The sequence below is a fragment of the Gossypium hirsutum genome, chromosome D10 (assembly GCF_007990345.1).
Source record: "Gossypium hirsutum isolate 1008001.06 chromosome D10, Gossypium_hirsutum_v2.1, whole genome shotgun sequence".
Taxonomy (NCBI): domain Eukaryota; kingdom Viridiplantae; phylum Streptophyta; class Magnoliopsida; order Malvales; family Malvaceae; genus Gossypium; species Gossypium hirsutum.
In genome coordinates, this window is record NC_053446.1 from 48,899,874 (window position 1) to 48,921,383 (window position 21,510).

Genomic DNA, 21,510 nt, shown 5'->3' on the forward strand with positions numbered 1-21,510 from the left:
TCTATAATTACTCAAGATTAATAACTTGCTTTATTTGTTTGCATGTTAAGCCAAAGTATCTTGATTAGGGCTGAGTATTCGATTATTTTGGTTGATTCAGTCAGTTTTTTCAATTTAACCAACTTAGCCGACCTTAACATAAAATAACTAAATACACCAACTAAGATGACATTAATTGATTTAACTGAATCGACTTAACATCCATCGGTTAATCAACTTAAATGATTTATTTTTTAAAATTTCTTTTTAGTAAATTGTACAGTATTTTTAACAAATCATTTTCTTGATACAACCAAAGCTTCAAATTTTATTTTGAAAAGTGAAGGATGTAATGATTGTTTTTACTTAATTTCTTTTTGGTAATCTTCATGTCCGTTTTACAATCCATGTCCGAGGTGTGTACCTCCCCCTTTTAACAATGTCATCTCTAAGATTCAAACTTACATCTCCCCTTAAGAGTGAAATATGCCTTACCATTACGCCTAACCTTTGTTGGTAATGATTGCTTTTTACTTGATAGGTTCTTTTTCTTCTAATTAAATTTCGGTTAATTAAATTAAGTTGGTTGACAACTCTAAATTATATAGACTTTTTTAACATCTTATGACTAGTAATTCATGTAAATTCGAGTGTTTCTTCAGTAAATTTTGTAATTTTATTAAAAAATAAATAAGATGGACAAAATTAAAAACAAATCTCCATTTTTAATTATTTATATGCTAAACTTGCATGTTTTTACCAAATTTGAAGCAGTTTGGTGCAAAAGGAGAAAAAGCAGTCTTGAAGCTCACTTTTTTACGGTCAAATGTTGTAGCATTCCTATAACACTCACTATGAAGAGGAGGGCTTATAATTAATCAGCTTTGGACGTCCAATTAATTAAATTTTTGGATCATGGGATAGACTTGACTTAGCTTAAAATTGGATCACTGAAATGGGCAAGTCTGTTTCTTAATTTGAAGCCAAATCATCCATTAAGGAGGAAAGAGCCCAAATTCGATTATGGGAAGCCCAACCGTCCATAAATTAATTAAATTAGGCTTCCTAGACTTGTTTAAAAATCACAAAATAACCCTAACAATTTCCTCAAATGACCGTTCAACTCCCTTCCTTGAATCAAGCTTGAACTAGCTATTTTTAGCAAAGTCATCCATCTCCCTTCCTCTTCTTAAGGTGTTCAACCATGTAAGAGAGAAAAATGGGGCATTGACATGCTATTTTTAGCAAATTCAAGTTAGCCCCTCCTAGTATAAATACTCATTGTCATTCCCTCATTTCATCATCCCTCATTCAACCTCTCCTCTCTATTTTCTCTCTTTTCCATTTTTTCCATTCTTTAAGAGAGTTTTGCAAGGCTTTGAGAGCAGTACCATTCGGCCATTTTAGAAGCAATTCAACTTAGTTGTCACGAAAAAAAGTGAAGAACAAAGGAGGAGCAAAGTGAGTTGCCTCTCGAAGAACCACCGGAAACGACTTGCAATTCTTTTCCCTTTACTCTATTATTTTTTGTTCAATTCAAGAAACATGATTGCAACTAAGTTTTATGTTTTTAATATAATCATGATTCTTAATTCTTTCAGTGTCAGAATGATTTAAATTTCATAGCTTAGATTATTTAATTTTGTTAATGATGTTATGTGTCTTGGTTGCTTATTCATTATGTTATTCCTACATTATAAATGTAGGGATCCAATTGAATTAATTATTAAATCAAAACCGGATTGTAATTAATTGACACAATATATTAATAGTGCATGTTTGATCTATATTTTGAGAAAATTAGGTTGAAATTTGCAATAACTCGGAAGAACCTTATTACGTACCTTACATAAACTAGGATTTATGTGATTAAACTGTTTCAGTATAGAAATATTGTTGTTACCTCACATAATCTGTTTTTTTTTCTACTTATTAAAAATACTAAGTTGTTGACATTGACATATGCTAGACTTAATAATTTAATAAGTATGATTTCTTAGACGATGCCTAAAAAGGTAACCTTGAAATCAAAATAGACATAAAAATATGCAGACAAGAGGTTAAGCTTCAAACTTCGAGAGAAGCCAAATTACTTGTAAATAAAACATGGTTAATAAATAGTCGAGTTGCCATGGATTTTTTCGTAACATTATTAACATTATTTAAATAGTTCTAAGTTATGAAGGAGAATTATTCTTGAAGGAGAATTATTCTAACACATACATGCTATTGTGATTTCTCGTAAAGACTTGCATACTTATTTCTTCCTTTATTTAATTTAATTTTAAGCATACTTAGGTTAGTTTAATATAATTAAAACCCATCACTTTAATTTATTTTTATTACCGACCAATTTGCTTAGTAATTAATTTTGCAATACTTGATTCGCATAAACAGTTTCTGTGGAGACAATAACTCTTACTCACTACTTTATTACTTGTCAACGATTGTGTATACTTGCACATCAATCGAATAATCTCGTAATCTCGAGACATTAGTCATGTTTGGGTTAGCTAAAAATGTTAAAATGTTGGGTTGGTATTAACGAGTTGTTGGCTAGATTGGGTAATTGGGCTTTGGGTTTCGATAGTTTAAATTATATTATATATTATATTTTAAATATAATAAATATAAGTCAGTAAATTCGGTAGGTTCAATTATGAATTTCAATAAAATTTTCCCCTAATCTTGCTTATTTGCTTGCATCTTTTTAAGAATTTTGTGCAGTCAGTCTTGAAAAGGCTGAATCAAAGCAAGATTACTTCTCTAGAATCCTTTTGTGATATACTTTCCTTATATATTGATATATGCAATCAAAAGATAATATAGGCTAACTTTATCAATATTTATGTCAACCCTTTGTATTTTTTTTACATATTTTTATAAATTAAAAAATTAATTAATTATTAACATGACAATTCATGTGTATGCCACATTAGTAATACTTAATAGTCGTTAATTTTTTCCATCTATTTTGGTTTGATTTGACAAATAAGATAAGTTTAAGGGCTAAAAGAGGTAAAAAAATTAAATAGAGGAATAAAATGACTTTTTTATAAGTTGAAGGGTCAAATAAGTCATGATGCCAAAAATTTTCTAAGTACGTATATGTAAGTAAAACAAGTGACTCACTTGGTTTTAAAAACAGTTTTTAAGGAAAAATTTAGTGGAGAGAAATCTAAATATTAGGTGCAAAAATTAGGCTACTAAATATATGAGTTTGGATGGGCGGTGCGTTTACTTGCGGTTAGTGTAAAAATAGCGATGGCAGTGAAATTAGATACTGTAGCAACACTGTAGCGTGAGATAAAAAGTAGGCTAAACGCATCGCACTGCACCGTACCCAATCGCCCATCCAAACCCACCCTTAAATCATTGTTTGTATTGGATCAAAGATAATGAGTTATGGCTTTGGGAAATCCTGTAAACGTGGAAACCGAAGCAAGTAGACTACCTTATGAATCGGGTTTCATTTATTTCACTTAAATTTAATTTTCAAACTCATTTTGGATGGAAATTTATACATAAAACAGAAAGAAGAGAATTCAGATAAAATAAAGGACCCCCAAAAATATGACTCTTGACCTTCCAATTGGGTCGCTATGATGAGACTGTTCCTTTATATCCAAAGTTTGTATATTATGTAGTATATCTATATATGTTTCTTTAGGTCACGGTGAAGAATATTTCCTTCACATAAAAAAAAAAAAACAAGTATACATGTGTGAAATACGCATTCCTTCGCATTATAATAAAAACAACTAAGATTCCAATGAAAAATTAAGTGGACTTCTTTTGACGACGACGACGATGATGATGGGATTTTTCTAGAATATTTAGATTTTTTTTTGATGAAGAATCCCATGAATTATTTTTAATTCTTGATCAATGAGACAATTCTCTTCGGTTGATTTGATCTCATCATCTTGAGATTTTGTTCCATATACTTGAAATTTTATTTATTTTATTTCAAAATATTATTACTACTTTATTTCAAAAAAGTAAATATGTTGGCAAAAAAAAGAAAAAAAAAGCTGTGTGCTGTTGAAAGTGGTGACTGAGGCTCAAAAATCTCTTTCACAAAAAGGAGTTTTTTTATTATTGTGGAATATATATTTAAGATTTATCTTCAACTCAATTTGAATCAAAATCTCAATATGCAATCTCATTTGATTACTTAATTTGGATTTGAAATGTCATTGTGGTTGTAAAAAAAAGAAGAAGAAAAAAAAGGTTCCCATTGGATAAATCCAACTCATTAGATGCCTCCATGAAAGGAACTACTCCAAATATTGTATATAGATTTTAAAGAGTTTTAACTTTTTTTTTTAAGAAGGAACCAGTATTATTCAGTGATTTAAAAGCAAACAAGATAAACAATTAGGAGGATCAACACACACAAAATAAATTATCTAGAGAAAAGACATCTTACGAGAGTCGAAGTTGTAAACTACTCTCCATATGAGTTAAAGTATCACAACACTTGTTCCCTTCACAAAAGATATGTAGCAAGGAGCTAGAACTCATAGAACGAAGGAGCATCTTGCACTTATCAATCAAATGAGATAATATCAAGTCAGATTTAGATGGTGATTTCATAAAAATGTAGCATTGACTTCTATTTCAAGATTGTTAATGTTAAGTTGTCGAGCTAAAACTAGACCGTCTCTCAGGGTTCATAGCTCAATCTCTACACTAATAGCTTTAGGGATGTGACAAAAACAACCAATCACCTAACTACTCTGATAATCACGTATAACAACACCAACACTAGCTTTACTCGAATTCCCTATAAATGAACCCTCAGTATTCAATTTTAGTGATCTAACTCAAACTTTCCCATAAATATTTCCAATGGATTTATAAAGTTCTTATTGAAATTGAAAAGCTATTCAGATTATGATTTCATCCGTTATCAAATATTAAAAGATTGGTGACAATCAAAATATGATAAATTGGATATATATATAGAATATTAATCTAAAATGTTAATGTGTTGCAATAATTTAGTTTTTGATACAGAGAGAAAAGGTTAAGGTTTTAAAGATAAATGAAAATTAAATCTAAGATTAAAAACGAATAGGTAAAAGTATTATAGAGGCCATTGTACTAAGAGTTAGATTATATTTTGTTTCTCTATTAAAAAATGTACAAATTAGTTCATGTACATTAGATTAAATAGCAAATTAAAAATTTTTATTAAAAAAATTCATCTATTTTTATTATTAAAAATTGACGTGCTTGATAAAATAATCAAAGAGTGACATATGGCGTGCTACATATACATCATGTTGATGTACATGTTCAGGGACCAGTATTTAACTATAAAAATAGATGAATTTTTTTTTAACAAAATGACTTCTTCTCTATTTAATCTAACTGTACAATGACTAATTTACTCATTTTTTAGTAGAATAGATAAAATGCAATCTGATTTCTATTATATAAGGATTTCCATGGTAATTTTTTACCAAGAAAAATATGAATAAAACGATGAAAGTTAGTAAAAATTATAATGTTTCACCGTACAAAGGACACCAATTCCGTATGCAAAGAAAGATTCGTGATGCTGCTCTATCCTTCTTTTTTGTTCAGCATTTGATCGCTTTCTTTTATGATCTAATCGAACAATTTTCTGATGTTTTCCTTTTATTTTTTCATTTTCATTTCCAACAAAAAAGGGAAACTAGCTTTCTTGCCGACCAAACACCACCAGATTCCTCAAAAACCCTATATAAACCAGTGGGTGTTGAGCATTCAAAGCACCTCACAATCTCAACAACAGCTATACATTTAGCCTCTCACTTGCAAAACCCTTCCTAACTTTTGGCATTGTTTTCCGCGTAGTATATCAAATGGAGAGAGTGACAAAGTTGGCATCCGAGAAGCCAGTGGTGATCTTCAGCAAGAGTTCGTGTTGCATGTCCCACACCATCAAAACCCTTTTCTACGACTTTGGTGTCAACCCTGCGGTTCACGAACTCGATGAGATTTCTAGAGGGCGTGAAATCGAACAAACTCTTTCGAGGCTCGGTTGCAACCCTTCTGTCCCAGCCGTCTTCATTGGTGGTGAATTCGTTGGTGGAGCTAATGAGGTCATGAGTCTTCATCTTAATCGATCCTTAATTCCAATGCTTAGAAGAGTTGGGGCACTTTGGGTTTAATCCAAAAATTAATCCACTAACTTGCATGCCAAGGCACTAATAAAATTGTGATTATTATATATTATTATATATAATCACATAAATTAGATCCATGAGAGTGTAGATTTCAGGTCTAATTAACAGTAAGCACTACTAATTAACGACTTCTCTTAGTGAGTGGGTATGTTATCTATTTGGTAATGTACTAATTATGTTTTTTTGAGTAATAAAAGTTGCGATTTACATTTACATTAGTCTTTTGTCTTTCTAACAAACGGTAAATAATCCTTTGAAATTTGAGACTTAAAAAAAAGTTTAAATTAATTTAAAATATCAAAATATTCAAAGATCGAGCCTGGCCCAACTCATTTTTCTAACTTTGCAATATATTATATTATGTTCTTTTTATATATTAGGTAATTTATAATATATAAAAAATTAAATCTATAGCTTTATATACTACTTTAATATAAACATTTAAAAAATGTTAAGATGTCTATATATAAAATTTTATAAATAAAAAATAAAAAAATATTAAATACTAAATTAAAAATAATATAAATATATTTTTTAAATTAAAATATAATAAATAAATTTAAAGTTTGGATTAATAATTTATTATATAAGTAGACTTGAAAAAATCTCAAGTTCACAACTATAAAATATATCAACATCAAGAGCATTAATATTTGTAGCGAAAACTTGTGAAAATAATACTTGGAAGTATATAAATGGGCATTTCGAAAAAGATAAATGGATTTGGGTTGCAAAATTTCTGGAGTAAATGGGCCAGGATTGATAATGTATAGAGAGAAAAAGGTACAGTGTGATGAAAAGTTGTAGCAGGCAGAGGCAGTGATGGCAGCCGCACGCAATTCCCGAGAGAGATGGATCCTTTTTAATGGAGCCCACTGCCGCTCGCCATTAAATGCCTCGAGGCTCGACCATCCAAAGCTTTACACTAAACAACAAAACTACACGTATTTTTTTAACATGGTCTCTTTATTTTTGCCATCTTTTTTGACACAGAAACTTATTCAAATTTCCCATGTTATTTCTCACTCGTCCTCAGTCACCCTCATGGAAATAGTAAAAACTGGAAAAGAAAGTGGGTAGTTGGAATGAAAGTAACTTCTTTGTTTCCATTTTAATTGTAATTTAAGTTTTTAGTACATAGTTTTAATTTTCATGGTATTAAGCTAAGTAGCTAGCTACCACTATTATCTATAGGTTGTTAGAGGGACCTTCCAAAGCAAATCTTGGCAAAGGATCTCATAAATCAAACAAAACACAACAGGACAAGACGACCCGGTACTTTGTCTCTCTCTCTCTATCATCACTATTTGCAGAAGTACAGTTCACTTCTTCAATGAAACCCCATTTGCATAATTGCACCTTCTTAGTGGTCTTTCACACTCTCAAGCTAATGCTTCAACTACTTTCTTCCTCATCTACCTTCATTTCCTCAATGGCCCATTAATTTTATTTCATTTTCCTTTTTTTTTATTCTCAAACAGCTCAAGTCCAAGTTTAAAGGTCAAACCTTTTTGTCTCAGGTTTAACATATGACCCGATTGTACTTTGTTTTTTTTAGAAAAATAAAAATAAAAAACAGAACTTTGATAAATGAAGTGTTAGGCTTTTTTGTTGTTTTAGTCTTGATGATAATGTAGCTTCATTTTTTGTGGAAATTTTAGGGCTTTATTTCCTGGTTTTTGATTGAAAGAGTTTTGCTTTGCTTTGGTGAAAATGTTTAGCTTTTCTCGTAGACGCATGAAGCTTGGCAGGTCAGTTTCTTCTTCCCATATATATCATTTTCTATTTTTTATTTAAATTTATGTTCTTTTTACCTTTTTGTCAATGAAGAAACTTGGTGGATAAAGTATGCAAACTTGATTAAATATTTCCCCAAATCCCACATCTTTTGTTTTCATGAAGAAGACCTTTTGTTGCTGAACATTGTTCACTTATTTTTAGTATATTTTTTGTTTTGATTTAGAGTGAAGAAAGTACAGCTTTCAGAGTCCGCCAATGGAATTAAAAGTCCTATGAGACCGCCCAAACAAAGCAACAATCCAAATGTGAGGCTTTTGACATGTTTGAATTTCGGTTTTGTAACAGTAGGCATGTGTATAATATATTACTCGGTCTCGGTGTGTTGGATATGGCTATCATACGTTATCGTATGGTTAGATTTTTCTATGTTTTTTCATATATTTGGAGTTCATCTCCCCATGCCTCCAATATGAGTACTTAAAGAAAATGAAGAGTCCAAGGAACATAGCGTGTATAAGTTGCTAAAGCCTTCTAATGTGTTTCAGGTTGAGTCTGCTATGCTTGCTGTTAATCATTCTGATGAACTTGAATCCCACTGTCCTCCTGCCCCTGTGATTAATTCATCAGGGAACTCCGAGAATTGGATGGTATTGTCAGTTGCTGGAGAAACGCCTGAGCCACGCTTTAATGTAATATATATATATGTCTATCGATGTTTTCCAATTGTCTGATTGCTTCATATCTTAGGGTTAATGACTTAATTCAAATTTTGTATATCGGTTATGACGGAAATGCTGAAATATTTCCGTGTTCCTTGAGTAGCATGCTGCCACTGTTGTCGGGAACAAGATGATAGTGGTTGGTGGTGAATCTGCAAACGGATTGTTAGATGATGTGCAGGTTCTTAATTTCGACACTTTTTCTTGGACCATGGCATCATCGAAGCTTTACTTGTCGCCAAGCAATCTTCCACTTAAGATTCCTTCATGCAAGGGCCATAGTCTGGTACAATCATATGCTATGCATTAAGCTTTTCCATTATGTTGCATTCTCGTTGCTTTGCATACTATATAAACTAGCCAAACTGTTGTTCATTTATGCTTGTTAGCTATGATATTAAGTGACGCTGTGTATTGCCACCTCCGTGTCTACTATTTAGACTTGATTTCAATCTTATTCTTGTAATTTAATGATTTGGTTAAGTTGTTTGTGCTACTTTATAGTATCATAGTGCTGGTTCATGTTATTTCTGATGAGTGGGATGCAATGTATTAGGAGTATGATATTCTTGAGCTTTTTTGTTTTATCCTTACCCAGGTTTCATGGGGGAAAAAGGCCCTCCTGGTTGGAGGCCGAACTGACCCTGCAAATGACAAAGTTTCAGGTTTTGAGTTACAGTCTTTTATGGTCTTGTATTGTCTTTCTGTTTCCATACATGATGTTGTACGTTTTTGGTTCTCAAATCTTTTTTTTTTTTTTTTGCAGTGTGGTCATTTGATACAGAAACAGAATGCTGGTCAGTTATGGAAGCAAAAGGAGAAATACCGGTACTCTTTTCCAACTTATAAAGGCCAAAATACATGTAAATATTGAACATCATAAAAAGAAAAGGCTAAAGAAGAACAGTAAGATCTAGTAGGAAATATATTCATTTGATAGAGCTCAACACTGGCATGTCATAAAGTTACAAGGAATCGTTTGTCTTTTTCTCTTTGCTCCATCCTCTCTTATTTGCCTTTTTTGTTGAGAAACTCTGGGTTTTACTCATTTATTGATGAAGCATTCCTAACAAACATCCTAATATCTTTCAGGTTGCTCGAAGTGGTCACACTGTGGTCCGAGCGAGCTCCGTTTTAATCCTTTTTGGTGGTGAAGATGCTAAAAAGAAGAAACTGAATGACTTACACATGTTTGATTTGAAGTCCTTGACGTGGCTCACTCTTCAGTGCACGTATGTAGCTCGAACATATTCCTTTACGTCACTTTGCTGATAGAGAAATCGTGCTCTTAGCTATGCATCTATTATTACTCAGACACTACATTTTGCTTGAAGAACCCATCTCCGACACATTGGTGTGGGGATATGATCCTCTAAGGGCTCTCCAAATACATGAAAATCTTGAAAAAGGAAAATAATGAACATGCCTGTGTTCGACACTCACACTTGAGTCAAAGTATTATAACTATCCATCTTAAGGCAAATTTTCTTAAGCTTCTAATAACTGAATTGTTTTGTGAAACTGTATAGGGGAACAAGACCATCACCAAGATCCAATCACATAGCAACTCTTTATGATGATAAAACTCTCTTTGTCTTTGGTGGAGCATCAAAATCTCGAACATTGAATGACTTGTACTCACTTGACTTTGAAACGGTGTGTAAAAATTCAGAATACGATGCCAAACATTTATTATTTCTTTGTAATTTTTTTATTAGCTTATAACGGTATTTTTATATTTTAATTTTTCCTCAGATGGTATGGTCGAGAATAAAGATACGTGGTTTTCATCCATCTCCAAGAGCCGGTTGCTGTGGAATTCTTTGTGGAACAAAATGGTACATAGCAGGGGGTGGAAGTAGGAAAAAAAGTATGAATGTAACCAGCTCTTTAAAGTCATTCTAATCTTTGATGAAAATTGCATTGTAAATGAGTTCGGTCACCTGATTTTCTTACATGTTTTGAAATGGTTAAACATATTGTTGATACCGTATCATGTTTCCATATCAAAGCCAATCAGCACTATCTTCTTGATTCCTTCATATGTGTCCATGGATGTGTCTGCTTGTGCGCGTTAAGTCCTATACTATTCCGGCTCTTCATTTTCTTTTTCTTTAGGTATTTGTATCTAACATTCATGTGTAACACATTCAAATATGAATATGGGGATAATGACCCTTCATGTTGAAGACATGCCCATTTGTATTATTGGTTTCATGTATCACCTATATTTTTGTTACGGGTTTTTAGTTTTCTACCATGGGTAGTAAATATTCAAAAGAAAATAGGAGAGGTTGATGAACTTACATGGTCCGTAATAGAGTTTTTATGTATTATTCTTTTTGCATTCATTTTTACTCTTTTTCCTTATATTTACTTGCGTATTTGATTCTGAAATGTTTACAGGACACGCAGAGACTTTCATCTATGACATTCTCAAGTCTGAGTGGTCCGTGGCCATTACGCCTCTTCCATCCTCCATAACCACTAACAAGGTAAGCATAATTTTAATACCCTCATACCGCATGATGTTTTAGAGTCCAAATGATCTTGCATCACTTCCATCTTCTATCTCCGCTAACAAGGTTAACTTACTGAATTTATTGTTTTGCAAGAAGGGGTCGATTCTTTAAATGATTTGATGCCGTTGCACTGAACGATGTGAATTATATGTAATTGGAATTCTTGTATGTGTTATTTTTGTAAAATTATTGCAAACTTCATGGATAGAGATTATCATCCTGTTTTCTGGTTGGTCACAGATTTGAAGTTAAGAAATTATGATAGGATTTGTTTTAAGTATCCGTGTGCAACACATATCCGGACATAGGAATGAGGATTTGACCCTCCAAGTACATGCAATGTTTAGAAGAAATTTAATCTGACACTCCTAAGTCCGAGTTATTTAGCTAGAAAGCATCCCTTAATAAATGACGCTTCTCCCCAGTGATACGAAATGGGACCGTATAATTCTAAAATTATTTGTTCTTGCAGGGATTTAGCCTAGTACTCGTGCAGCACAAGGATAAGGATTTTCTTGTTGCATTCGGCGGATGCAAAAAGGAGCCATCAAATCAGGTTTGAAGTTCAATTTTTAATGTTTAGGCTGATTAGAACTTGTTCAGATTGTAATTACTTTATCTGTTGCACAGGTTGAAGTATTGATCATTGAGAAGAACGAATCATCCATGGGGCGTCGATCTACTCTCAGTAAATCTGTGGGACTAATGCAGTTTGCGAAACGTTCATCATCTGCGGGGCCGGCTAGCCAAACAATTAATGGTTCTTCCCGAAGTTCTGTTGCTTCTGCTGCAAAACAAAATTTAGCCTCTGTAATCGAACACGGTTCAGGTAGGAAATCGTTGTCAGAATTGACTTTTATGGATCAAAATCATCCTTCTGAAAATGTCTCGCTACGAAAGCAATTTCGTATTGAGGAAGAACACAACACAACTGTTAGAATAACAAAGAATTCAGACGATTCGAGTTCTATTCTGCAGGTAATCATAAAAGCTTCATTCAATTAGTAATCGCACCTAAGGTGATTAACACCTGTTGAAATATTCCTTTAATATAACATATTTCTGTTGTTCTAGGCAACAGAAGAGAAAACGAATCAGTCTGAAACCGGAGTTAGGATTAGTGCTCCTGGCACGAAAATCAGTTCAGAGTTTGGAACTGAATGTTTAAATCCGCAGGTTGAAGGGATCGCAAATGATCCCATAGGTAACGATAATTTTGTGTTTCCAGAAGCAGATGATAGATCAGGAGCCCTGTCGGCTCCTACAAGCATATATCAATTTTACGACACAAGAATGGCTCCCCTAAGTAGAAAAAACGGAATTTTAGAAGTACAATTGGCAACCGCATTGGCAAGCCGAGACACAGCAGAGAGAACTTTAGCTTCAGCTCTCAAGAGCAAAGAGGAAATGGAGAAAAAATTTGCTGACGCGATGAAGGAGATGGAACTGCTAAAAGAGAAACTAGCAGGTATAGAACTTGCACATGAAGAAGCCAACAACTTATCTAACATAGTCCACTCGGACAATGTAAGACTTGAACACGATGTGGCTTTCCTTAAGGCTGTTCTTGACGATACTCAAAAGGTATTGATTTTTTCATCCAATGCCTAATTCATCATGGAAACTTGCGCTTTTAGATTGTATTTCAATGAATGCCTGATTTGAGTTTTATTCTAGGAGCTTCACTCAACGAGAGGAGTCCTTGCAGGAGAGAGGGCCAGAGCATTCCAGTTACAGGTTTGGCTTTGAACCTAACTTTTATCATGTGCATGTGGAACCTGAGGTTACCTCATGCAAGAATCGGATTCGAGTTTATTCCAAATGTTCACATTAGAACCGATTGAATAGTTTTCAGTATATGCTACAATTAACCTAATATTATATTGGAATGTAGGTTGAAGTTTTCCATCTCAAACAAAGGTTGCAATCAATGGAGAACCGAGCACCCACTCCAAGGAAACCATTCAATGTATAGTATCTCAGATCAGATCTTACCCATTATGGTCATTCATGTATCTATTTGCCATACGTGATCCCTGGTACACGAAAAACTGTTGAACCTGGCCAGCGTCGAGCCTTTGTCTGCAGAACTAAGCATGAGATTTGTATTCGGTAGTCTACCTCATTTCCATGTAAATATAAACAATTCAGTCGCATGTTTCCTCGGATGTAATCTCCTGTTTCTAGTTCAAAGACAACGGGCCAACGTACAGCAAGGTTGCAGTAAGAGTTGGAACGTTGGTGCTGCTGAGGAGATTTAGTCTGTTCCTTTGTCTCTCAATTCAATGCAAAACTTGTGTTCAATTGCCTTGAAACTTATTCTGTATATTTATTGCAAGATCTCATTTTGTACGTCTTATTCTTGCCAATGTGCAAAGAATTCGAATCCATCATTTTCATTCAGTTTTACATTCTCAGCTTTTGTTGCGTCTTTGTTCAAAGGTTCATTTGTTCAATGGTAAAGGTTTTTTTTTTTTTTTGTAAACAGGCTCAACTAAATTCATAACTTAAAGAAATCTATTTGTATTAGAATTAAATCCTTACGTTAAAATGTTTTCTGCAATATTTTTTTTTTATTTTTTTAAAAACAATTTGGTCGATATAGGTTTATAAAAAGAAATTCAAATATAAAGCTTCAAATTAATTTATATTAAGCTTAATATTATCATATTTTAATTTTAATATTGAAATGTCGATATCAAATATTATAAATTTTAATATTTTTAAGCATGCATGTTTAATTGCTTATATTTAATAATATAATAAATTATTAATATAATTAATATAATTTTTATTCTAATAAATTATTTAATATTACAATTTTGTTTTAATAAAAAATTCTAACACCAATAATAATTTTAAGTTTTAAATAGTGTTTTAAATATTTTATTAAAAATATTTATATTAATATTTTAATAATAAATATATATTGTAATTTATAAATATATAACAATAATTTTTTATAATATAAAATATGAATATTTTAATAATATAAATATAGGTATTTGTTTAAATTATGCTTAAGTTTATTTATACCTTCCAGCTCCATATATCACTATATACTCATATAAACTTCAAATATCACTATATACTCATATAAACTTCAAATTAAATATTAATTAGGTACTATTTATTATTAAGTTTATATAATATGTTAATTATTATAAAATATGATTTTATTATAAACAAATTTCTGTTGCAAAAAGGAAATACTTATATAATATTTTGTAAGTAATGTTTTGTTTGTTTTATACTTCTAAAAAAAAATTCAATAAAAATTGCCAAACAACAAAATATATTTTAGGTAAAATTACTTGAACACTTGAAAATATTAACTTTTTCATAAAATCAATTATTTTTCAAATTCCATTTTTTAAATGAATTAATTTTAGGTATGTATTTTACTATAATATGTTTTTTCATTCATAAATTATTTTTAAAAAATCAATATTTACTAGATTATGAAAAAATTTAGATTACAAATATGCTTATAAAATAATGTAAAAAAATAAATGAAATTTTAATTAAAATAGTAAATTAGAAAATTAAAATCTATAATGTTTAAGTTCAAATTTCATCATATATATTTTTCTAAATTTTATGCAAAACTATAAAAATATTCTCATAATACTAATTTTATACAAAATGACAGAAAAAACTCTCATGTTTGTTATTTTATAGAAAAGGATTTTCAATAATTTATTGAGTGAGTTATTCAATTCAATCATAGATATTTATTTGTTTGACAAAACGATTTTCAACAGTTAAATGTATATTTAAAAAAACAATATTCTTGATCGGTAAATATAATTATATCATTTAATTTAACAGAAATTCAAAATTAGACGGAAACTCCTGTCTTAACTACAAGTATATTTCCATGCAAAATTGCACCAGTGAATAATCAGTTTCAAATATACAATGTCAACTATCAAACAATGATTTCAAACTTTAACTTCAAATTTCCACTGCATGTTGATTTCTGGCATCCTCGTTATAAACTTGCTGCATATAATTTCAGGTTCAGATGGCAGAGTATGGAGTTTGGTTCATCATCGGTTTTTCTTCTCGAAAGTATCAATTATGCTCGAGAGTCATCCAATATTTGTTGAACACATTGACTACAAATCCTACAGAAGCTCGGCCTCTTCTTGTTCTGCATCTGCATCATCAACCTCATTTTCTTCCTCCTCTTCAGGCGCATCCGGATCCACCCCCTACAAGAACTCACTCGTTTAGTATTTGGATATCTGCTTCCAAAGAAAAGAAAAGACGGACAGCACAGGCACAAGACCGACCTTCATCTGCTTTTCCAGGCGTTCTAGCCCCTTTTTGGCAGCTTCATTCTGAGGATTTATTCTGTAAAATGAATAAACATTAATAGGATTATCGAAAATGTAATAGCAATTTTCTCAGTTGGATTATTTTAGACATGAAAGCTTCTTCCATACTCATTCGAACTTCTTGACCACGTGCAGTGTAGAATAAGAGAAAATCACAGAGCATATGAATTCACCTCAATGCAGATTGATAATGTGACAAAGAGTCTTGAAGCATATTTGTAGCAGCAAATACTTGAGCCAATTTGACATGAAGAGAGTCATCAGCCCAATCTTTGAGATAACGCTCAAGAAGAGATACAGCATCCCCATTTCGTCCCTCGATGACATGGAGCTCAGCTAAAGCTAATGCAGCTCCAAGGTAACCTGGTTCCAGCCTGAGTGCTGATTCATAGAATTTTTTTGCCTGTTACCATTTTGGGTTAGAGTCAAACTTATTAAAACTTGCCTTCAGTGGCAATATCTAGTCGAGTCATGCTAAGAATCTTCACTTTGGTAACATAGCTAAGAAAAGTCTATTGCAGGTTTACCTTCTCCCTACCACCAGAATTGCTAGCATGAACATCCCCAACTAATTTCAATGCCTTTGCGGACTGAGGCATAGCCTTCATTGCCTCTCTAGCAGCATAGAGGGCCTCCTTGACTTTAGAAAATGCCAGATAGGAATGAACTAAACCTGAAATTATAAACAGTCAAAAGTTGGCAATGCCTCCCCAGTCTTGTGATTAATTCTTTCTTACACTAGAACTCCATCAAGCAAATAGATGAAATGATTGGAAAAAGATGAATCTTATGCAACTGAATAGTAAATTTTACACATTCTTTTCTCCATAAAATTCAAACCTTGATATGAACGGAGATCAGCTCTCAGTTCTTGAGCTCCCCTAAAGGCCATTACCGCAGATTCTGGCCGCTTCAATGCTAACAGCAGGTTACCCTAATAGCATGCAGAAAATTATAGCAAATGACAAAAATGAATTATATTTGCCCAGAAAAAGAAAACCCACAGAAAGATTCGTTAATGAGGATAATCATTAATCACCCTTCTGTTGGATGGAAAATTTTTCAATACCTTCATTAAGTAACCAGGAATGTGCCTCTCATCAATTTTGATGCTCTGGTTGTAAAGAATAAGTGAATTTGTGAGATATGCAGATATCTAGGAAGAGGTGAAGGACCACTAAAGATAAACCAGGTACCTTTTCAGCATAAGATAATGCACCTCGCTCATCTTTCCTTTCCCACAAAACAGATAAAGCCACGAAAACTTCCGGTCTTGTAGGATCAATACTTAGCAAATCATGCACTAACTTGTTCAACTTTGAATAATCAGACTTCATTTTTAGAAGCATTGCATACTCGTCCATGTAAGTGACAACATAAGGATCAATGGAGCGAACCTGCAAGGATAACAAACTTGAATATGTTAACATTCATGATAGAAGTGCAAACATAGGCAGCAAAAGAATCAGCAATAATTCATTGACGAGAAAAGCTTTGAATTATAACAACCTTCTCAAAATTCATTATCGCCTCATCATTTTTTCCTATGATGGCTTCGACCTGGGCATAGAAACAAGTCAATAGAAAAATAGTAAAAATTCGAATGATCTAGATGCTACAGACAACCTACAACTGGCAAGATTTAAAATGCACATACTCTTCTAGCCTTTTCTTCTTCTTCTAAGCTAAAATTACCTCATTAGTTTTCTTCCCGCTAAGCAGATAAAGGAGCAGATAAACATGCTAGATTCACTAGAATGCAGCCATCACTAACCTTCGCCATTTCAAGTAATATGTGAGTGTTATTAGGGAAACGTTGTAAAAGTTCTGCTAACAGTTCCAAACCGCCTGCAGAAAGATTTAAGGAAATGTAAATCTATATTGAAAGAAATTGATAAAGCAGATAAGTTAACAAGATATAGCATAATAAATAACTTCTGCAAATGAACATCTACAAATACAATCCAGTCTAGATTACAGAACTTCAACTTTTGAAAAGAAAACTATCTTACCTTTGTAATCATTTGAAGCAATGCAACATTGTGCTTCAACATACCGCTGCACAAAGTCAACAAATCACTAGTTAGACTAAGCTTTAAAATTTGATACAATGTGCTTCTGAGGTGAAGGCTCTGACAAGAGTCGTAGAATGCTATCAAAGTAGAAATTAGGATTGACATAAGAAATGAAACTAAAACAATAAAGAAAGATGTAACACAAAGAGTGAAGCAATATTTTCTAGGGAAGCACATGATCAAATATGCCAAAATATTTTCATATTATTCATCAAGGAGCATTAAGATAATAAGTAGCTCATTATGGAGAAGAGTGTCATCCATTTCATTTTGTTCTTACTTGCAGCCAACGGCTTGAGTCACCATGATCTAATTGAGCCCTCCCACCTCTATTTGGTGTCTGGATTTATACAATTGGAAAATAAAAAATTTTAGATAATAAAGACACATAGTTACAAAAACCATACAAATATATATAGACATATAAAGTTACAGTAACCATATTAAAGCTTATAACCAAAGGGGCATAAAAATGATTTAAGACAAAAGGAAAATCTCCTGTTCAAGGTGCTTAGTGCACTATAAATTGCAGCTCTCGAAGTCAAATAACAAATTAGACTGCACTACAAATGTAAATCAACTTTTATTTATGAATATAATTGGCTAAATGACTATATCCATGCAACTTGGCCAACATATTACACGTGAAAAACTTTCAAGTTTACCAATAAGACTATCAGCAGCCTGCATGAGGATGACAAATCCATAAACATAGTGCCCAATTTGAACCCTTAAATACCTCACAATAAAAGCCCTATGGGAATTCAACGAGAAATAACAGCAAAGAAAAAGCACATCTTACATACTTGTTTAGCAGACCAGACATAGGGACAGGGCATGAAACTTAAATTGACATACCTGAGGGAACAACGAAATTATGTCCTTGGCACTGGCACCTAATTCAGCCAAGGCTATGATAGCCTCAATGACATAAGGGCATTGCCTGCCAAAGAATAACCCAAAAGACATGCTTTCAGAAAGTTAGCACCAGTTTTAATGAATAACCGCAAAAACAAAGAGACGAGCAATAACAATTAAAGATATCATCCACAGAGCATGAAGAAAGCATCAAGAAAATAGGAATGACAGATTGACAAACCTTAAACATTCCCTGTAACAAGTAACAGCACCACGGGTATGTTTAGTATTTCGATAAAGCTTTGCCATCAATAAACTCATCTGCAAATTTCTTGCTTTGCTAGGAATTCCCTCCATCTGCAAACTCAAAGTAATGAAAAATGAAAATTTCACAAAAATAAGTGGAAAAAGAAGTACAAGAAGCTGAAAAAAGAATAGACTTTAAATCAAACTTCATTAAACGAAAACTTATTCATCCAAAATACACTCTCCAAGAAAGCAAGTCAAGAGTAACAATCAAACAGAGAAACAAAGTAAATTAGAAATGAATAAAACCTCAACAAGAGCCACTTTGTTTTCACTTAAAGCAAAATGACAAGAAGCAATTTTGAACTTCACCTGTAATGGAGAATCAAACAGAACTGCAATAAGCATTTCAGCTTGCAAGAAAAAGTGAAGATCTCAAAGTTAATTCAAAATAGAAAATACCTCGTTTTCATTTATAGCACAAATGTTAAAAGAATTTGGAGAAGAGGACCTGTTTGAGGCAGACAATGCACTTCTAGAAGATGTAGAATTTTGCTTGGGAATAATCTTATAATACTGCAAGGCTTGCTTGTACGTATGCTGAAAGCATGCAGGAAAAAATGCCAAAAAGATTAAAGCAACTTAATTTTTCCTTTGTCTACCGATCTCTGAATATCGAAGTATTTCAGCGCATGAATCACACTTTCTAACTAAATCCTTTTCAAATACAAATCCGCATGCCAATTTTACCGAACTTTCATAACAAATTCGCTTAACTTTTCCCAAGACAACTATGTAAAAAACTCAAAAATCCATTTTAGAAGGAAAAAAAATAAGACATAAAATAGATATAAAGATGAATTAAATGTAACTATTAAAAACTTAACAAAAAATAATCTTTTAGAAAACTAGCAGCGCATTTATATTGCATACCAAATCTTTTCAACTACGGTGAATGAATTAAGCAATTCTACAAATACAATTAACTGATTTTGTTCTGATTATTCTAAAAGAGTCTATTTATGTTCATTTTTTTTCCAGTAAATCACATGAAAAAAGTTGTTAAAAAAAAAGGCTTACAATCGCTCTACGATACTCTCTCTCCCGAAACAAAGCATCGCCAAGTAGAACCTGCAGAAATAAACAAATATATATATATGAAAAAGAAATTTGAAAACTCATTTTTTTAATAAAAAAAAGTAAAAATAGAATAAAATAGCGACCAGATTTTCAGCCTTGAGATGTGGACTAGTTTCGGCATTAACAGTAGATGATGAAACAAGGAAAGAACCCTATCGGAACCAAACCAAAAAAAAATTATTAATCAATTAGAGAAAATTTAAGTTAGGTTTATTTTAATCATAAAAATTAATACATGGAAAAAGAAAAAGATTACAAGAAGCTGAGCGGAGTTAAAGAGAGCATTGTCGAGAAGAGCAGTGATTTGCTCCTTTGGGACGTCCATTTTTTGAGAGCTGCAAAAACAGTGAGGCTCTGTTCAGGGAGTTCTCTTCCTTTCTTTCCCTTTTTTTTTTTTCGTTTTTCTGTTCGAAATGACAAAATGTAAATTACAGTATTTAATTTTAATTGAAATTTTGCCCGAAACAACCCGCCCCGGCTTTTGAATTTGTAAAACCCCGCTTTTGCCCCTGAACATATAAAATTTGGACTTAATATTTGGCATATGTTACAATTTAGCCCCTGAATTTTATATTCCAGTATTTAATTTTTATTGTCTTGCTTTAACATTTAAATTATTATTCCGTTATAAATTTTAATTCGAAAATTAACTTTGTTAAAAGAAAATAATCTACAATATCATACTATGCGGCAGGGGGATTGTATGGTAGAGCGTATATAGGGGTAAGCAGTAATCTTGACCTAAAAAATAATAAATATGTTTTTTAGTTCTTTTGAAGTTTATAAACTTATAAATTATTAAATAATAAAATTATAATTTAATCCTTAAAAATTTATGATTCATCTCTGGCTCTTGCAGTCCGGTCACGTCACACTTAATATATTATCTAAAATTATGTTTAATTAAATAAAAATAAAATTATTATTTTTTAACTCTTCCCATGTCCTCTCTCACACAAACAGTGAGCACGACAGTTGAATTGTTGCTACAGACATCAAAATCTTGATGGTCAATGGTGTATAGATGAAGAAGAAGAATCTCTCCATTGTAGCAAACGTCCCAGGGAGCTTTTGTTACAGCAAAACTGGTAAAGAATCTTTTAACCCCCGTCCCTACCCATTTGTCTTCTCCAAGGATGACAAACATATATATATATCGGTATGATAGGGGTGTATGAGCTAAACGCATTTTGGTGATAAAGCCTTTTAGGCTTATGAATCATATAAATATATAGAATTTTAGTCTCTCCTTTTTTCACATTATTTTGGCTTAAATACCCATTTTCCCCCTGAATTTAACATATTCTTCCAATTTGATACTTATGGTTTTTCTTGTCACAACTTGGTACTTGAACTTTTTTCCGTCAACCATTTTAGGATTTTTCTTGTAACGTCGTTAAGTTTGGATATGTGTTACTCTACAATTGTGACACGTCACTAATGACAATGTTTTTTTTTTAAATCTAAATATTATAAAATATTAAAAAATTTCAAATATATAAAATAAAAAGCTTAATATTCTAACACATGATAAAAAAAATTTTGTGTAACACCCTTTATCCATTTCGACAATCGGTATTAATAGAAGATGTTATGATAACACTTTCAAATTTGTACAAAATCGGACCTTTATACTAGCAGCTTTTTCATAACGTATTATTGTTCTATAAAACAAGTTTATCACATCTAGAATATTTAGATATGATTTA

General features: G+C 32.1%; 3 protein-coding genes across 9 annotated transcripts; 2 read left to right on the top strand and 1 right to left on the bottom strand.

The window, feature by feature from the left end:
- The first annotated feature begins 5,728 nt into the window (after window positions 1–5,728).
- LOC107915907 (monothiol glutaredoxin-S2) lies at window positions 5,729–6,371 on the top strand. Its single transcript, XM_016845095.2, has one exon. It carries the CDS (start codon window positions 5,835–5,837, stop codon window positions 6,141–6,143), a length of 309 nt encoding a protein of 102 aa, XP_016700584.2. The 5' UTR covers window positions 5,729–5,834; the 3' UTR covers window positions 6,144–6,371.
- Window positions 6,372–7,357: 986 nt separating this feature from the next.
- LOC107916034 (acyl-CoA-binding domain-containing protein 6) lies at window positions 7,358–13,548 on the top strand. Of its 6 annotated transcripts, none has more exons than XM_041102437.1 (16): window positions 7,358–7,433; window positions 7,820–7,909; window positions 8,122–8,203; window positions 8,444–8,587; window positions 8,721–8,903; window positions 9,216–9,282; window positions 9,384–9,445; window positions 9,710–9,849; window positions 10,147–10,273; window positions 10,373–10,487; window positions 11,024–11,112; window positions 11,612–11,695; window positions 11,770–12,117; window positions 12,214–12,723; window positions 12,817–12,876; window positions 13,034–13,548. In XM_041102437.1, exons 2-16 carry the CDS (start codon window positions 7,872–7,874, stop codon window positions 13,112–13,114), a joined length of 2,130 nt encoding a protein of 709 aa, XP_040958371.1. In that variant the 5' UTR covers window positions 7,358–7,433; window positions 7,820–7,871; the 3' UTR covers window positions 13,115–13,548. The 6 variants fall into 6 exon arrangements, with proteins under 6 accessions (XP_040958371.1, XP_016700692.1, XP_040958370.1 ...); XM_016845203.2 differs by having other exon boundaries at window positions 7,428–7,678; XM_016845204.2 differs by lacking the exon at window positions 7,358–7,433 and adding an exon at window positions 7,442–7,678 and having other exon boundaries at window positions 11,770–11,968; window positions 12,368–12,723.
- A 1,447-nt stretch (window positions 13,549–14,995) lies between these two features.
- On the bottom strand, window positions 14,996–20,223 carry LOC107916035 (anaphase-promoting complex subunit 7). Of its 2 annotated transcripts, XM_016845205.2 has the most exons (18): window positions 20,058–20,223; window positions 19,885–19,953; window positions 19,742–19,792; window positions 19,124–19,261; window positions 18,971–19,033; window positions 18,657–18,772; window positions 18,416–18,500; window positions 17,838–17,897; window positions 17,495–17,540; window positions 17,257–17,330; window positions 16,992–17,042; window positions 16,679–16,879; window positions 16,552–16,596; window positions 16,323–16,416; window positions 16,010–16,155; window positions 15,656–15,885; window positions 15,438–15,498; window positions 14,996–15,356 (listed from the first exon to the last, which is right to left on the bottom strand). In XM_016845205.2, exons 1-18 carry the CDS (start codon window positions 20,124–20,126, stop codon window positions 15,270–15,272), a joined length of 1,686 nt encoding a protein of 561 aa, XP_016700694.1. In that variant the 5' UTR covers window positions 20,127–20,223; the 3' UTR covers window positions 14,996–15,269. The 2 variants fall into 2 exon arrangements, with proteins under 2 accessions (XP_016700694.1, XP_016700695.1); XM_016845206.2 differs by lacking the exon at window positions 18,971–19,033.
- Between the last annotated feature and the right edge of the window lie 1,287 nt (window positions 20,224–21,510).

Coding starts and splice junctions, on each gene's coding strand:
- LOC107915907 (XM_016845095.2), top strand. CDS start 5,835: ATGGAGAGAGTGACAAAGTTGGCATCCGAGAAGCCAGTGGTGATCTTC.
- LOC107916034 (XM_041102437.1), top strand. CDS start 7,872: ATGTTTAGCTTTTCTCGTAGACGCATGAAGCTTGGCAG. Junction 9,283..9,383: donor TGCAAATGACAAAGTTTCAG/GTTTTGAGTTAC, acceptor TTTTTTTTGCAG/TGTGGTCATTTGATACAGAA. Junction 11,696..11,769: donor AAAAGGAGCCATCAAATCAG/GTTTGAAGTTCA, acceptor TCTGTTGCACAG/GTTGAAGTATTGATCATTGA.
- LOC107916035 (XM_016845205.2), bottom strand. CDS start 20,126: ATGGACGTCCCAAAGGAGCAAATCACTGCTCTTCTCGACAATGCTCTC. Junction 17,043..17,256: donor TATTACTTGAAATGGCGAAG/GTTAGTGATGGC, acceptor TTCTATGCCCAG/GTCGAAGCCATCATAGGAAA. Junction 16,417..16,551: donor TTCCTGGTTACTTAATGAAG/GTATTGAAAAAT, acceptor GCATGCTATTAG/GGTAACCTGCTGTTAGCATT.